The sequence below is a fragment of the Diabrotica undecimpunctata genome, chromosome 2, assembly GCF_040954645.1.
Source record: "Diabrotica undecimpunctata isolate CICGRU chromosome 2, icDiaUnde3, whole genome shotgun sequence".
Taxonomy (NCBI): Eukaryota; Metazoa; Arthropoda; class Insecta; order Coleoptera; family Chrysomelidae; genus Diabrotica; species Diabrotica undecimpunctata.
Window position 1 is genome coordinate 17,859,457 of NC_092804.1, and position 19,051 is coordinate 17,878,507.

The window sequence follows — 19,051 nt, forward strand, 5'->3', positions numbered from 1 at the left end:
CGCAGAAACATGGATCATATCGGAAAAAAACCATAAACCTCATTAGTACTATTAAAAGAAAGATATTGAGGAGGATATTGGGAGTGATGTTGAGCATTACTGGAGGAGAGCAGACGAGGAAAGAGATGCTTGGAGGCGGATGATTCGGAAGACCAGGGACCTACTTAAGCTGTAGCGACATAGGAGAGAGAGGAATTGTTGAAATGAATAAATCATGTTCCATTAAATAGCGGAGAAAGTAGGAATTACTCCTGAAATGTGTTGAAAAGGCATGTCGGTCCACTTGTTATTTCTACATTTCCAGAAATCGAAGAGTAAAACGGTTTTCGCATTGGTAGAAAAAATAGTGGGACAGAAATTTAAAATCTCACCTTTTTGTAGTCCTGGAGAAAGCATACGAAAGCATAGTGTGGAAGTTATTTGAGGTGCTTCAGAATTCTGGTTTAAATAATTTATATGTAAAAAGCCCTGTGGAAGATATACAATACAATAAACTGTTTTGCTGTATCAAAATGGGAAACAAACTGTCACACAACATCCATTTGAAACATCCAAAGGTTTAAAACAACGATGGTGGCTTTCTCCTCATTATCATCACCATTGGCTCCACAACCCATGGTGGGTCTTGGCCTGCTCAAGGATAAGTCTCCATTCTCTCCTATTCTTCGCCTTGGCTTTCCAGTTTCGTACTCCCAACATTCTCAAGTCTTCCTACACCTGATCCTTAAATAGTGCTCTGGGTCTGCCTCTCCTTCTCACTCCATCTATTCTTTGGTTATAAATATGTTTTGGCGGCTCCATCTCATTCATTCTCTCCATGTGACCTAACCATCGCAGCCGGTTTATTTTGATGGACCTAATAATATCAGGTTTGTCATACAGGCGGTAAAGTTCGAAATTATAACGTCTACGACATAATCCGCCCTCCTGTACTCCTCCATAGATATGCCGGAGATTTTACGTTCAAAGCATCTTAAACGTTCTTCATCGCTCTTTGTCATCGTACATGTTTCCGACGCATAGGTGAGGATGGGCTTGATAAGAGTTCTGTATATCACTAGTTCCATTCTTTTTGTAACTTATATGGCTTTCTCCTACCCTGTTTGAAATCTATATGCAAAGAGGCCTGAAGATATGCAGAAGGAAGTGTTCAAAATTGATAATTGAAATCAAAGAAGATTGCCTGTATATCTTACTTCTGTTAAACTACTCATTATGGTCCAAAAACCTACTCATTTCAACAAAACTAGAAAACTAAAAGATGGAAGAAAACAACTGGCAAGACCGACGATTTAGGCGATGATTGAAATGAGGAAAGAAGCAAGAGCTGTAGAACCCCCGCTACAAATATATTGTTTGAATATATTTATATATATATATATATATATATATATATATATATATATATATATATATTTTCTTCCTTGAATATGAAGATTTCAGATAGATTGCAAAAAAATTTAAGAAAAGATGATTGTCTTTTGCAACTTGCTGTTAATTATATCTTGTGTAAACTTGAATTGTTAAAACACTTTTTTTGTATTTTCTGCTGCGATTGATAATTTTTAAGACATAATGACTTTTTCACGTATTTCAGAAAAGCCTATGTTTTTTAAATATGTCCACTTCAAAATAGATCCCGTCTATTCTCTTATTATCTTTATAAGCAGTGTGTACACTTTTATTATTCATTTTCTTGACGTTTAGAAAGCAAATGTCAAACGACGATGATTTATATTATCTTCTTAACATTAGTTCTATTTTTCTTTTCAGTCGATTCAAATTGTCCTAGGACTTCCTTATCGATAAAACGATACGACCAAGCCGATTTGCTTCAAGAGGATGAAGACAGAAGGGAAATATTGAAAGACATCAAAACAATTTTTGCCCCCGAATATCGAGTTTATACCAATGATTCTATATGCAGTACGGTTAGTTCTTTTGAAATTGTGCTATTATGTTTATAATATTTAAATATATATATTGTTATGATTGTTTATTTTGAGTTCAAACTTAGTTTATTGAGCCAATAAAAAAATTATAACTTATCTGTTATCAAAAGTAAAATAATCCTTATATTACCTGTGCTCGATGGATTCAAAAGATTTTCTAGTTGTCTTTTATAGAGATAGAGAAGAAAGGATAATAATACAAATATATTATATTACAAAGATTTACGTTTCTTTATTTTATATGAACGAATAAAACAATTATTAAATTCTGTCGTTATCTTATCAATCAGCATACAAGAAAATAAATCAAATTATTATGATAATAAGATTATAAAGCTACATACATTTATATTACGTGAAAAACCAATTTTACTTAAAATTTTCTTTACTTGAAAAAAAAAGAAACCACAAAACTTTAAACTTTTGATTAGCCTAACAAAACCTCAGTTCTTAAATTTGAATGCTAATGACCATGATGTCGAAACGATCCTTCACAGATATAAAATTCAATTGTACAAACACTTACAGTTTATTTTCTTCTTGAGTTGTATGTTGGAACATACCCAGAAAAGTCCAGTCTCCTCAAAGATGTGATCTCCCCTTTTTGGCACCTCGGCTCCTTCTTTACGTCTCTGCAAACCTCCTGCAGACTACACAAAAAACACCTGATTCACTTTTCCAAACTCCGCTACTTATTTATGACACCAGGACCTCCTTTTGTCAACTTGATGCCGTAAGAATACTTTCACATATACTTTATAAAATGCCCACGGTAGATACAAGGACCTCTTTTAATCCACTTGTTATCTCCTTCAAACTATTCACTTCTTTTCGTTACGCCGGTATCCAAAACTCACGAACCACACCCTATTCTTCAGACAAACGACTGTTTTCTTTCGATGACCAAAATATGACTGACTTCTCCTGTCTCATCATCGACTCCCAAATTCCCATTTAAAAACGACCGTCCAATCAAAAAGCTTAAATTGTGTTTACTATGATTTTGGAAAAGCCTAATTTCGGTTTCAGAGAAAACTAAATAGCTTACTTTAAAATTGGTTTTTTTCAATACATCATTTATACATATTTCAAAAGATTAGAATATGGTCATTTAATACTCGACTCTACAAACAATGAAAAGATTAACTTACAGGTAAAATGTCTTCTAATTCTAAACAAAGGTTCTTTGATAATTTTGTTTGCAACGGAAACAGGTCGCCAAACAAATTTCTATTCTTATCTACACTAACTCTTATCTTAAATTAATATATACATTTTGTTTATAATGATTTCTTGAAATTTTATTTCGATGGATATTTATATTTTTACTTATTTTTCTTTGTTTGGGAAAGAAGAAACATAACAATATATATATATATATATATATATATATATATATATATATATATATATATATATATATATATATATAAATATAATTTATGTTTAAAATTTTCTCAATAGTAATATAATTCTCCTAAAACATTTTTTTTTACATTTCACGTACAAATGTAATTCACGTATTTGTTTTAATTTTATTGAAGGGAAGCTTCTATAATGGCATTGTATTACTTTTTCTCTATAGTAAAATGCTAAGGCGGGCGTCACGGAAGAAGCGTTACGGATAGCGTCACGAAATAGCGGTGTTCAAATCGATTCACTACTCTCAATCAACACGTTGGAGTCATTTTACTCTTTTTAACTTTACTGATTCCTACATACAGCAATTTGTAGTCATCTCATTCTTTCGCAATTTGTCCTTGTCACGTCATCTCTAACAGCAATTGTACTCTCACGCTTTAAGCGTAGCTACCAACTTCATATTCTTACCTGTGAGACTTTCAAGACCCTATCCTGATTTTCTAACCTGTAATGGTGTTCACCCTGAAATAGTCCTTATCCGGAAATCCAAACGGCTCTTTTTGCTGAAAGAGATACCACCGAAAGGAGGCACTATTTTAATTATTATTGCCTTAAAATTTTTCCGAGATTTAATGCCGGAATTAATGTCTATTGTCAATGCCAATGTTGACAGCTGATAGCCGCTAGGTTGGAAAAGATACGTGGTCAATAGGCGTGACTTAAGAGACGTGGTCACGTGACATCAATGGACAATAGGAGCGCGGTGACCATCTTGGAAGGGAGAATGGCTTACACTCAAGTGCACACGTACCACAAAGGATGCCGATTTCTATTCAGGTAAATATTATAAACCAGTATATTGGGTCAGTAGGTCAACTTTCTTGCTATATGTCGAAGAACAATACTTCCACACTTTACGCTTCTACGAACTGTGATATCCAATGAAGCACCCAGTGACAGCAGAGTGTTAGGGATTTTTTATTTCGTAGAAGGTAGTTTCGGCTTTTTTTTTAAATACTCTGAGACATAATAAAACTCATATACTTAGAGGTCTGCTGAGTTATGTAGTTGCCTATTGTATATGTAGTCGCTGTTCATAATTATTTCCGCTGTTACGTTAAATATACGCTAAATATTTTTATCTAGGTTACAAAAAGGAAGAGAACCAGTAATTATTGTCGAGACGATCTTTTTAAGGAGTATGATCCACGAAGAGACTTCTTCTCTAAAAGTTCTCGAAAGGGTTTCTGCGAAGAAAATTATTTATATAGATCTCGGTCCAAGAAACAACTACAGGAAGATGACGATATGTATACCGAATTATCTTCCAACTATACTTTATTGCATAGAGAAGATCCCAACGAGGAGAATTTTTATTTAAGCAAAAATAATATTGCTGTTGATTCTATACATAATTTAGTATCAGGCGAGTTATTGAATGTGAAAAATGCAACTATACAAACTGAGACTAAAGAAAACAAACATTTTAAAGAAGATAGTGATGTTAACGAAGAGGAAATAAGGAATGAGTAAGTAAGAGTTCATGTATTTGTACAATTATTACCGTAGGTTAGAATAACTAGGGTATTAATTAATTTTGCGGTATGTATTTTTAGAATATGGCCAATATGGTACTCAAATTTAAGTACAACAGAGATAAGAGCACTGCAAAGCAAAATCATGAAGAAATTCATGAACCCACAAGTTGATCCATGTGTAGATTTCTATGAATATGCCTGTGGTAATTGGAAGAATTATTACAGCATTCCTCCAGATAGGTCAACCTACGATATATTTGAAATGGTAAAGTATTTTTTTTTAAACACGCATCTGAATATGTTCCACATACAGTGTAGGTAAAAGTTTATGGTCGGTATGGACCTTACGTGAGATGGAGTGAGAAACACCTGTTTAAAAAGGGAGAGGTATATTAGGTCCGAATTTAATTTCGTCGAAAATGCATTAGTGGAAATAATAAAAGAGGGGAAGTTCAACGTTGCCAAATTTATTGGTTTTATTTGATCTGTTGTCTTTTTAGTATTTTAACAATGTTCTAAGATAATCAAATTTGGGCGAATTGATTTAAATGACACCTTACTGTTTTTTATTGGTAATATGCCACAATTTTCCTTTACAATGAGTTTAATTTAACATTTTGATTTCCACTTCACAAATAGTTTTATATAAATAAAATTTATTAATGTTTCGTATTTTAAGTACGATTTCCGAATTGGAAATCTAAACATCAAAATAAGCATATTTTAAAGTCACATTGTGCCTTATTCCCAATAAAAATAATCAAATGTATTACGACGCCACAATAAAAAAAGCTTCATACAAAATTATTTGGCAACGTCGAATCGTCAAAATAAGGACACTGTAGTAACGAGCAAAACAAGAATAGAAATAGTTTGTTATGTAATGCGTATTGAATGGTTTATAGTGGGTTGGTCTTTCATAAAGCATAATAAATAAAGACAGTACTAGTAAAGCATTAGGAAGGAGCAGGTGTATTATATTAAATTTAAACTGGACGAAAAATTACGTCTTTTAATTAAAAATAAGATATTATTTGGTATTTTCCGAATAATATCTTTGAAACCATATTTTCGTTTAGATTTTTTGTAGATAGTAGGTGTGAAAATAAAAATTAGTTCTATAAAAATGATCTAATCTAATCTAATAAAAAATCTAAGATCTAAGAAATCTAATAAAAAATAATTCCAACACTACTGTTTAAATTAAAAATAATTCCAAACAATTGGAAATTCTAAACCAAATTCTTAGGTAAATAAATGTTCAAACAGACCACCAAATTGTAACGAACAGTAACCAAATCTATTATACAACGCATTTCTCATAGCGTTGAGTACACCTGAAGATATGTTTTGGCTAAGTTGGATTATCTTTTCCTTCAGTTCCTCCAAGTTGGTGGCTCGCTCGAACTCACGCCTGTACAATTTCGTTTTTAGCATCCCCAAAAAATAAAAATCTAGAGGAGCTAAGTCAGGTGACCGATGGGGCCATTTTATTGTACCGTCTGTACTAATGACACGTTCAGCAAAAATTAACGCTAAATAGTCTCTATCGACTTTTGCATTATGTGCATGACAGCCGTCTTGTTGAAACCAAATTTCGTTGAAGTTAATTTGAAGACGTTCAAGTGCAGGAATAATTTGATTTGCAATATAACCGCGCCACTGATAACCAATTTTTTAAATCAATTCCATGTTTTAATTCAAATATGTAATAAGGCAACCCTGCCGCTGTTGCTTACGTATAAGCTGGATCGGAAATAATCTTCTGGCGTTCACTAATTGGCGTGCATAAGGAATGTGGAGCGGAGACCAAGGGGAAATATGATTGTTCTTTGTCTATTCGCTGAAAATATGATTTTATATCTGTGTTAGATATCCTGATACATTCTAATATACCGACCATAAACTTTTACCTATACCGTAGTTTCTTGTATTTTTATATTTACATTAACTTGTATCTTGCAGTCTAATATTTTTTGTTCTATTTCTTTATTGTTTCAATCATTGGTGGCTATTTCTAAAGGGCCACGGGGCCATGGCACTAGCTCTAAAAAGTATATTGATCGGAAAATATATTGATCACTACAAATACTTTTGTTTTACTACGCTTTTTTAAATATCAATGCATTGTGTAGATACATTATGCATCATTACGTAATTTAATCTCCACGAAAAAACAAATAATTCAAGCGAGTTGACTACCCGAGCCCATTTCAGTACAAGGATCTACAGACCGAGCGTGTCTTATAAAATCCACGGCTTCGCGCAATCGTACTTGAGACACTGTGTCCGATGTTTGGTTGTTGATTCTGTTTGAATATTTGCGTATAACTATAATTTAATATGTATATAACTATATTTTAGTATTCTGTGGTGTGAATACTTTTAAGTGTGGTTTTTGACCGTTGTGAAATATTATAAATTTAGTTTTGTATTTATAATTTAAACTCTTGTGTTTTTTTTTTGAGTAAGTAGAAAATGAATCGTTGTAATAAGTGTAACATAAACTTTTCGAAATCTTCAAACTTAACGGCACATGTAAAAAGGAAACATCCAGGTAATATATCATTTTATTCTCTAATTTATCCTCTAATTTAATGCATTATCCTTATACAACAATTTTTTTAGATATGCTACATATACTATTGCCAAAGGACATTAAACAAAGTAAATCTACTGTGCCTTGCGTAGAATGTAATAAAAACTTTGCAAATCTGAGCAATCTTGGACTTCATGTGAAAAGGCAGCATTCAGGTAGGTATAACGTCTAACCAATAGCAATACACTAAGTCAATCATAGCCAAATATAATAATTATATACATGTTTTTTCTTTTTCAGATAAATTAGACGAAATAGCACCTGTTCATCCGGTTCTGAAATATCAGGTTCAGTTTTCAATGAAACAAAAATCTTTTTGGGGAATTTGGGGAAAAAAAAAAGGGAATTGTGACTATGTAAAATACCTGCCTAATATGTTAATTAGTAATAAGAAAGTCAAATCGACAAAACCAGCTTATTCAAATTATAGCTATAGCCTTTTGTTAAAGGATTTCAATTTATTATCCCTAACATTTGTGAAAGTTCTCAAGATATTTATATTTTCAGATTAGAAATTGTTAGTGGGACATCAGGTAACAATTAAAAGGTCTTTAGAAAATAAAATTTTTATTTAAACTAATATACTGAATGCAATCTATCTGTTGGTTGAATGGTATTTGCGAAAAAAATATCCTATGCATAGTCCAGGTTTTATTTTGTCACAATCAGCACACTCGTAAATTGTGTTTTTTCTATTTTTATTGATAGAACATATTCTACATCGTTTCCTGTCACGTACTGGTTATATTTCAATATTGTTAATGGTCTGACAACATTCCATCCTCTCTTGGTTGTATGTTCAGTCAAAGAATTGGCAAATTCAGAAGATCCTTTTTACCTCCTCGTAGATTCGCCACTGACTACCCAACGCTTAGCTACTCATCATCATCATACAATTTGTATTATCTTATCAAAAAACCAAGCATTTGCAAGAAAATTGCACTTTCATATAAAAAAAACGAGTTATTTATCTCGTACTTTTTTTAAGCAAGGTGCAATATTTAATTACTTAATATTATTATTAATATAAAAAAACAATATTAAAAGCTTTAATAAAATTAGCAATATTAAAAAATTTAATATATTATACATTACTTATAATATTAATATGAATGAGTGGAAACGACTACATTTAAATTTGGCAAATTGTAACACCAGTCTACTATCACAGTTCACGAACTCACAAGTACGATTGCGCGAAGCCGTGGATTTTATAAGACACGCTCGGTCTGTAGATCCTTGTCATTTCAGTATGACTCGAGATTTAACTTCAAACGCATAGGAAAAGGTTAGACGCGGTCAGCTTACGGATGATGTATTGATACAAAATATTTCGGAGCCAGACAAACTTCGGCCAGACTGTGTTTTAGAATGTGACTTTGCTAGTATATTAGAATGGTTTTCGCTTATCTATAACGTTTTAGTTACGTTTGAAGAGTTCGATTACCAAATCGAAGAGTTTGAGCTGTTTAAATTTTACTGTTTAGTGTTGAGGAAAAATTAACAAAATTAGCTGTTTGTTAATGAAAACTCACTCGCTTGAGGAGAAAATTCAAATCAAGGAACTTGGTAGACCACTTCCAGATTTGAATGTAACAATTAAGCAGACAGCTTCAACATCTAGCTCTTCAAATTTTAAAGGTAATGTAAGGAAGTTTAATAAAAATATATAGCTGGATTTGTGGATGTGATCAACAAATTGCATTTTTCCGCTTCGTGTGTGTTTTGTTTGGGGGCGATTCTACATTGGCAAGACATGGATAATTGATTTAATGATTTAAAATAGCAAGAAACATGTTTCTGTGGTGCATTAGAATTAGCATCGCGAGGTAATGATGAAACAGAAGAATCAACAAATAAAGGAGTTTTTCGGAAATTAATAGATTTTAGTTCTCAATTAAATACAGATTTAAAGGATAATTTTAATAAAGCAACAATGCCAAAAATAGATCACTTGAGAAAGGCACTCTGCCGAAACAGCTGTAGTGATAAAATTTCATAATAAATTTTGTGGAAGTTTTGAAAACAGAAACAAAGTTTTCAGTGTTTTATTGTTACATAAAGCAACAGTATTTAAAGGTACCTCTAAAAGTATACAAAATGAACTATCGGACGGTCTTGCGGTGACTAAAGAAATTAAAAAAATCAAATTATGAAGCTGTAATTGCCTATGAAACTACAGATATCGCTACCGACTTTCAGTTAGTCATTATATTACGATATATTGCCTCCAATAAGCCAGTAGACAGATTTTGGAAATTAATTTTTAAGTAACTGCAGATGATTCATACTGACTCCATTAAGGCTAAACAAGATCTGCAAACATTTAAAAAGACAATGCAAAAATCCATGATGAAATGGTACAGGTATTGATGAAATGGTACAGTTATTGGCCAACTAGATTCGGAGCTAGTAGAAACCGATGAACCTATTCCTCAGAAAAGGCGACGTTGTCTTCATTTGAACAAGTTTCGAATTCGACGAAGCATTGGCAGTTTGCGATTCCATTTTACAAGAGATTAGGCTTCGATTTACTTTTACATGACATCTGCATTATTTATGAAATAACATTTTAACGAATATCAAAAAGACTTTCCGGACAAATTGTCCTCTGATACTGTTCCCTGAACCCTATCAAACTTATATGGGTTCAAATAAAAAATGTAGTAGCGAGGGAAAACTTAACTTTTAAAATAGATCGTGTGAATGGTCTGCTAGCTACTGCTATAGAAAACGTCTCGTCAGACTCATGGGAAAATTGCATTAGACATACTAGAAAAGAAGAAAGCAGAATGTGGGATCTAGACACTAGATTGAATGTTTCTGTTGAACCTTTAATAATCAATGTGACCAATAGTGATAGTTCTTCATCATACGACGAGTTTGTATTCAGACGATAGTTAATATTTTGGCCTTTGGTGGATATCGAACTCCTTTGTCAATATTGCCTCATGTAATAGTAAGTTAAGTTTGTTTAGATACAAGTCAAATTAAAATACTTACGTCTTCTATAACTCCTACATACGTTAATAATTTTTAAAAGCTAAATAAGTTTCAAGTAATTATGTTTCAAATACATACAAAAACATAAATTTGGTAAAAATACTTTTTTATTACATTAAAATTTACTTAACAACGTAAACGATACGCTACTGTGTGTGTGTGTAGTGAACGTCCAGACTGAGTGATATCTCTCTAACTTGCGGCTTCGATTAACTACTGTTCTTTTCTACTGATCAGCGGTGTCATGTTCTATGAGATACTTTAACAAGTCTGTTATTCTATGACTATTTGACTAATTTTGAATTATTAATACAGTGGCAATAATGTTGTCATTAAAACTCAATTATCTCATTTCTTATTTCTCAGAATTTAGTGCCTAGAATATTATAGTTTAAAACTAAAATCCTTTTTTTTTCAATATTTAGGTACGAGAAAACCTCGATCAAGCCCTGAAGATGCTACTAACGGAAAAGGCTGAAAAATCATCAAAAAATCCGTATTTTCTAACAAAAAGTTTCATAGAAAAAGATTTCTTACCTCATCAACCAACAGATGCAATCGTTAAAGTTAGATTATTTTATCAGTCGTGTATGAACGAAGATATTCTGAAGAAAAGGGGAGATGAGCCTTTAAAAAACATTTTAAAAGAACTAGGAGGTTGGCCAATATTGGAACCAAACTGGAGGAAAAATGATTTTAATATAATATGGTTGTTAGCAACTTTAAGGATGTTGAATAATGATATATTGATAGCCCAATGGGTCGGGCCTGATATGAGGAATTCGAAGGAATATATTGTGCATATTGACCAGACTACTCTAGGACTGCCATCCAGGTAATTTATACTCTCACAGGCGCTTACTATATGATATTCTTTGTCTGATGGTTTGCTACATGTAAAAATTATTTGTTAATTTATAGAGAGTACTATTTGGAAGAAACCAACATAAAATACATCCAGGCATATCGAATCTTCATCCTGACAGTAGCCGCTCTGATGGGTGCTAACCCCAAGACAACTTCAAAAGACGTCGACGACATTATACAATTCGAAATGTCGTTGGCTAAAATCATGGCATCTCCGGAAGAACGCAGAAATATCTCAGAAATCTATTTAAGAACTGACATCGCATCTTTGACAATGTATTTTCCGCAGTTTGATTGGAAGACCTACTTCGATTTGGTTCTAGGAAATGATATTGATCTGATGACTCCGGTGGCATGCTATTGCGCGAAGTATTTAATGGAACTTATTTATTTGTTGAGCAACACTGAACCAAGGGTATTGCAGAACTATGTTTTGTGGAGATTTGTGAGACACAGAACTAATAATTTGGATCAGAGGTACTATTTTATATAAATATTTTCACACAAACCATCGTCATACTCTATATTCCCTATAACAACTTTTCTAACAATATTTCGTCAAATCTGTCATATTTTGGATCAAATAGACTGTATTGGTTGTAGTTAAATATTATTAGACTTTTACATTGAATAATAATACAAAAACAAAATCACTAAACTAAACTGTATTGTTGAAGAAAACACATGTAAGATACTTACACAGTACGTAAATCTTTCAGCTGGACATACTTACACAGTAGGTAAATCGTTCAATTGGAACTGTTAAGCGAAGAGTATTATTTTAAAATGTTTATTTATACTTCTCCAAAAAAGGTTCAAATAATGAAATGGTATTATGTAGGCAATTCTTTGTCAGAATGTGTAGATCTATTTGCTAATTCTTTCGAAAATAGAGCCTTACCTTGTAGACAAACAATTGTAAATATTGTAAATAGTTTTGAAACAGATTATTGTTTACAAGATTGTACAAAATGTCACAAAAGAAAAGATATGTACCCGGAAAGACAGCAGGAAATCGAAAGGAGAGATAAAAATATTTGTGATACCATTGAGATGGATAACTTCAGAACCACTAGAAGTGTCGTCGAGGAGTTGGAGGTCTCGCATACCACAGTTAATATAAGTTTTAAAGAAATATGGCTTTAAGAGTTTCAAATATTCCAAAACTCAGGAGTTATTTCCCGGAGATCAATTTCGTAGAATGGAATTTTGTGAAGCTGCAATGAATGCATCTCAGGAAAACGATAATTTTATAAAAAATATCATTTTCATCGATGAATCGTCATTTTCAGTACGAGGTCATCACACTCCTTCCAGAACGTGGTATTGATCTCAAGAAAATGAACATCGAAGTGTTATACATCGGACCCAACGTCTTCAAACATTTAATGTGTGGACCTGTCATTTTAGGTGACCATGTAATTGGTCCATTTTTCATTGAGGGAGTTCTGAATTCAGCTAAATATCTTGATCTTTTACAAGATAACATTATTTCAGCTATTCAGAATCTCTCAGATGTATGTTTAGAAAATGTCTGGTACCAACAGGATGGCTGTTCCGTTCATAATGCGCGTATCGTGAAAAATTATCTAAACACAATTTTTCAGGATCGCATTATAAGCAGAAAAAGCCAAATTAAATGGCCTGCGAGATCTCTCGATTTGGCTCCCATGGATTTCTTTTTCTGGGGACATATTGAATCCACCATATGATCTCGAGAAGGCACATAATCTAGTTGATTTAGAAAATAAAATAAGAAATGCTTGTGCTACGATTACGCCATAAAACAAGCATTTTATAATAGACTAGGTTATTGTTTTGTAAAGGAAGGTGGTATATTTGAACCTTTTTTAGTTTACTTGTTATTTTGTATAGGAGAATGCATTGTTTGTTTTTCAATTTCCTTAATTAAATTATTAATTTGTGTTTAACTACTTTTAGAATACTTTTATTTTTAAAAATTTTCAAGGGTTTTAACTGCATTGCAATAACTTTAAATTATTTACGTAGATTTACGTAGCAGAATTAACACCCTCGATGCACACCTAATAGAGTGTAGTAATCTTAATTGATACTAACAGTTAAAACGTCTGCAGCCTTTACGACAGCAGTGGGCTCGAGAAAGCGTAGTTGCCACACTTACCTCAATGTATATTATTTTACCTATGTCTAGCTGAAAGATTTACGTACTGTATATCGAGTAACTTAAAAATATCGTCCTTGTCTGCTGGTTGATGTTATGAGAATGAATGGGCCGACCTTCTTCTGTCCGTAACTACCTGCCGCCCCTCTCGAGGGTTGTAGAACGAAGGTTGTGTAGAACTAACTATACGAGGTTGCTCGAAAGTTTCAATATAGACCACCTTGGTTAATTTACTCTTTAGATGTGGAAATGGAAGTGTTTTATAATGAGAGGTCATTATTTTAGGTATTTTAAAGCCTTTGAAAGGAATGGGGTGTGATCTATCCTTATATCTATTATAAAGAATATTTCTACTGCACTAGCGAACGTGTGTAACTGCCAAACAAATCATCTACTCAATCGACTCTGTTAGTTCCTTATCGCATATCACTTGACCACATCCAACTGCAAAACAAAATGATCTAATATTTTTAGTAAGGTTTCAACCCTCCAATCATTTAGTTCACAAGATAGGCCCTATCAAAAAACGCTGTATGCTACACTATAGACCAAGAAAATAAATATATACATTAAAATAAAAGCATATAATTACTATTTCAATGGGAATAAGCCACAATTGAAGGTTAAAGTAAGTTTATAGACGTTTCAATTTCCACTTCGGAAATCGTTCTCAAAATACAATTAATGTTTGTATTTTGAGAGCGATTTCCGAAGTAGAAATTGAAACATCAATAAACTTATTTTAATCTTCAATTGTGGATTATTCCCATTTAAATAGTAATTACTTTAAAATGCCACAAGAAAATAGCTCAAGAACAATAACAAGCATATAAATCTTCAATGCAACAACGAGTGGATTTCCTACAATTTACGAAGAAGATAGGATATCATTCAAACAGCCTGGATTTCTTATAGTTCTCCAGCAAACAAAAAGCAGCTATAGGACGAACAGGATCCTTAATTAAAGTAGATTGGATGAACGATTTGTAAAGACTGAGGTGACAAGGCATTAGATGTTCCTGGAGTTGCGGTAGAGGGTCTACTTTTGTTTCAGCTCTTTTGGACTGTCAAGTTATTGATTGCGATACTCTTAAGCATTGTTTTCGAGGACACTTTGAATCTTGTTGCCCACGGAGACGTATGGAGGAAGAGAACGCTTTAAGTCCCAGTGTTAGGCCACTGAGTCGTTCGAAATTTATGCATAGGAATGGGTTTAACAGGGATAAAATAAAGACATTGAGTGAAGGTATCGTGCGACTTGATCCTATTTCTCAGGGAAAATATTAAAGAGAACCATGAAGGGATATTTCGGACACGACATCTTGATGGGTAGGCAGGGTGATCTCCCTAAAAAGTGGGGACATTTTGGGGCACTTGGAGTTAGTTGTAATTCTTTGTGAGCTTTGTGTGTTCAGATGCACGCGTTTGCAGTAGCTCAAGCAGTACTTTTTTCGGAGAGAGACGACATAGATTAATTTTGGGTTCTCGTAATGAAATATCTTTCCGTAGATGATAACTTTCGAGAATATTTCAGCGTACTTGGTTTCAGAGTATCTAAAGACTAAATTTGTGGGGGTGTTGCTTGATCTAAACATTATGAGGTCGACTGTCATGAATTGGAATTAAGACTCTGTGAGACTAGCATCGATTTAATCGTAGGTGAGTTTTATAACTCCAGTTATGACCAGATGGTGATTAGTCTTGAGGTTTTTAAAAACAGTGAGGGTTCCCGAGTGCCGTTTATGGTAACTCTGGACGAGACGGGGACTTTTAAATTTACAATGACAGTACAAATTTTCTGTTGAAAACATGTAAGATTAATGAACAGCATATGAATGTGACGTTCTTTATTTCTGTATTTCTCTATTATCTGCCTCATAATGAACATTACATCTGACTTCCATAATTAAATTTGTAAGCCTTGTTATTCAAGTTATTCAATTAATTTTATTTGTTATAATTACTTACATCGCTTAATTTCAAAGTCTTCTTCTTATTGTGCATATTATATTAGATTTTTAGAAGCTAAACAAAGATTTTACTACATATTATTCGGAAGAGAAAAAAGCCCACCACGATGGCAATTTTGCGTGACTCAAGTAAATTCCAACATGGGGATGGCGCTAGGCTCATTATTTGTAAAAAAGTATTTTGATATAAGCAGTAAAACGGATACTATCGATATGACCAGGAGGCTGCAGGATGCTTTTAAAATAACTTTGCAGGTAATTACCAATATTCATAGATTTATTTTGTCTCTTATCTTCTATTTTCTTTCTTGCATACATTTATTTCATGATTACCTGTCTTTCTGTTTTCCTACGATTTGTCTTGTTAAGGATCCATATTTAATTTTTTTTGTGTAGAGTCAGTAACAGATCAAGAGTTTCTTTAAAAATTGTAATGTTAGTAGTACTATGTTAAAGTGCAAATGTACTTTTTATTCTTATTCAAGTAGTCAGCTATTTCTGAAGGATCAAAATTTCATACAATTAGCTGAAAGCGCCCAGATCATTTTCATAGTATTATCATAGAGGACACAGTCGGTTATATGCTGTTATTGAGAGAGTGAACCCATTTTCAAAGCAGTTTTTTCACTTCAAATTATAAGGTAACTTCAAAAACGATTTTTAAAAGCATCAAACCTCTTTTATTTATTTTTGATGAATGGGCATACAAATAATTGCATTATTGTATCGGACAATGATCCAATTCATCTTCAATTGTAATACAATAAAAAATTATTTTTTAGGAAAATACCTGGTTGGATAATAACACAAAGGATTATGCAAAAATGAAACTCGACTATATGGATTTAAAAATCGGATTTCCAGATTTTATTCTAAATAAGACTCAGCTAGATCTTCGATACCATGATGTGGAAGTTCACGAGAACTATTTTTTCGAGAACGTTTTGACTTTTTTGAGACATCTCACGAAGGTGGAACAAAGAAGAATGGGGACAGCAGTTAACAGGACTCTTTGGAGTACACCTCCTGCTATTGTTAATGCATATTACAGTAGGAATAAGAATCAGATCATGTTTCCCGCAGGTAAGTATAAATATATAAATACGATAATGCTCAATCTAAAAATGAATTCATCATAAACTTCTTCATTGGTGACCTTACTTGCTGATGTTTAAATGTTTAGTTCATTTGTTCGGCTCTCACCTGCTAATATCCACTCATATCAGTGCCATATGACTTCGCAGTGAAGTGGTGGATTTATGTTTCCTAAATTGTCATAGTTAGTACAAAAAATAGTTATCGAATAACTTGAAAATAGTTGTTTTTAGCGCACATTGATAGCATACAGAGTGTACATTGAAGACAGCTTTATCACAGCCAAATTTTCATGTAAAATTTTGAATTCACTGCATTCTGATATATTTGACTCCTCTGCTATCCCACACAACTTTACGATCAACTTTTCAACAAATTTAAATCTTATCGTTCAAAACAAATTCGTTGATTTTTTGGACCGGAACTATTGAATTTATGAGATCAGAGACTTTGAAGTTATCTGTGTGTGTACTGACGGTGTTTGAAGTCAAGAAACCACCTCTAAATCATTGTTTCCGATGAAGCAGATCCAAATAACACTTATCACGCAATCACTTTGCTCTAACAGTATTTTTTTTACTAGCAAGCAATGTTGTATCATCAGATCCAATTAAAATTTTTCAACCATTGTTTCCGATGAAGCAGCTCCGAATAACACTGATGAAGTCACTTTGTCCTAATAGTCTTTTTTTTCCATCAGCAAGCAATGTTTTATCATCAGATGCAATTAAATTTTTTCTAATGTTATGAAAATGTAGACGTAACCAGTGTAACTTGACAGGTATCATTTGACATTAACAAATTTTGACAGGTGACATTTAAAGGTTGGTGCTTTCTAAATCACATGTTCTTGTTAGCGGCGCCCTCTACATTTCATACCGGGACTAATTTTAATATAATAATTTATAACATAATTTAATGTATCTGAAACTGTCATATAATTTCTGCTGAGGTTATTATAGAAGAAATACGAACATTTTTAGGTATGCTACAACCACCGTTTTATAATAGACACTTTCCTAAAGCTCTCAACTTTGGTGGAATCGGAGTAGTCATTGGTCATGAAATAACACACGGCTTTGATGATAAGGGCAGACTGTTTGACCACGAAGGCAATTTACACATGTGGTGGCGAGAAGCTTCTATAGAAAAGTTTTACGAACGATCACAATGCATGATTGAACAATATGGACAATATGTTCTGCCGGAAATACATATTGCTCTAGATGGGTTTGTATACTTTATATTATAATATTAAATCTATGATCTTACAAACGAATTCGACAAAGTTCACTAGAATACATTGTAGATATGTTTTTAGAAAAGGGGAAATCTTATATCGAGTGGTGTCCCCATCAGTGTAGGTTGGCAACAGTTTCGGCAAACTGTTTGCAATTTTGTAGCGTTCTTAGGATTGTAGGTAAAACGAGTCCTATTCAGCCAGAAACACTGCCTACGGCCATCCATTTTGAAGACATTGCATTCATGCCGGCAATATTTAATCTAGTGATGAAAATTGTCAGTGACCACCGTCTGCTGTTTCGTGCTACATCAATCCCATAGTTGGTATTGTTATACTAAACAACCGTTTCAGGCTTTCTGCTATTGATATCAATTTTATCATCTAGATGCATTGTGGATAATATTATTATATATTTTTTGGAAGCATATCTTTCTTATCGCGGGCTAAGGACGGAGCGGTGAATCGCGCAGAGGTGTCGACAACATAAAACCGACTGTAACGACAAATCGCGCGACCACACACTACGTGGAGTAGTAAACGTAGTCCCATGCGTGTTTATTAATAAAATAAAATCGAATCAAATCGAGTAGAGTCGAATCGAATCAGAACAAATTAAATTAAATGAAAAACCATCGCTTCGTGCTTAGACGATAAGAAAGATATGGCAGAGTGCCACATCGGCAAAACGGCAGAGTGCCGTTTTTTTATGGGACAAATGAAATCAACGTGCAGTTTTTACCGAAGTAAAAGTTTAAATAACCTCCTTCTCGTACTCCTAGAGTGCTGATCAATACTGGTGCTGGTTAATCTTATTTAGAGTTTAGTTAACAAAATACAAAAAAATTAATTACCTAATTGCTAAAGGCGTGTTGGATATTTGATAAAAATAATTATTTTTAGATATGTAACACAAGGAGAAAATATCGCAGACAACGGTGGACTAAAGCAGGCTTTTCGTGCTTACGAAACTTGGTTAACGGAGCATCCTGAAGTAGACGAAACCTTAGCCAATCTAAACCTAACCAGTAGACAATTATTCTTTCTTAATTTTGCCCAAGTTTGGTGTGGGCAACAGAGAATAGAAGCTGCAAAGAGTCGAATAAAAACGTCAGTTCACGCTCCGGGAGTTTTTAGAGTTATTGGAGCTCTGAGTAATTCAGAAGAGTTTTCCAGAGTGTATATGTGCCCTAAGAATAGTCCTATGAACCCTGAATTTAAATGTATTATATGGTAGTTGTCATTTATTGTATTAAAATTTAAAAAAAATGTAGTTGCTTAC

General features: G+C 33.1%; 2 protein-coding genes across 5 annotated transcripts in view; one reads left to right on the forward strand and one right to left on the reverse strand.

The window, feature by feature from the left end:
• CdGAPr (GTPase-activating protein CdGAPr) overlaps positions 1 to 19,051 on the reverse strand; it is a 320,315-nt gene that overhangs the window by 8,592 nt on the left and 292,672 nt on the right. The gene's annotated exons all lie outside the window — the stretch shown is intronic.
• Positions 1,718 to 19,031, forward strand: LOC140434277 (neprilysin-4-like). Its single transcript, XM_072522422.1, has 9 exons — positions 1,718 to 1,931; positions 4,461 to 4,843; positions 4,931 to 5,117; positions 10,880 to 11,289; positions 11,376 to 11,798; positions 15,479 to 15,689; positions 16,217 to 16,517; positions 17,513 to 17,759; positions 18,673 to 19,031. The coding sequence occupies exons 1-9, from the start codon at positions 1,728 to 1,730 to the stop codon at positions 19,004 to 19,006; spliced, it is 2,700 nt and encodes an 899-aa protein (XP_072378523.1). The 5' UTR covers positions 1,718 to 1,727; the 3' UTR covers positions 19,007 to 19,031.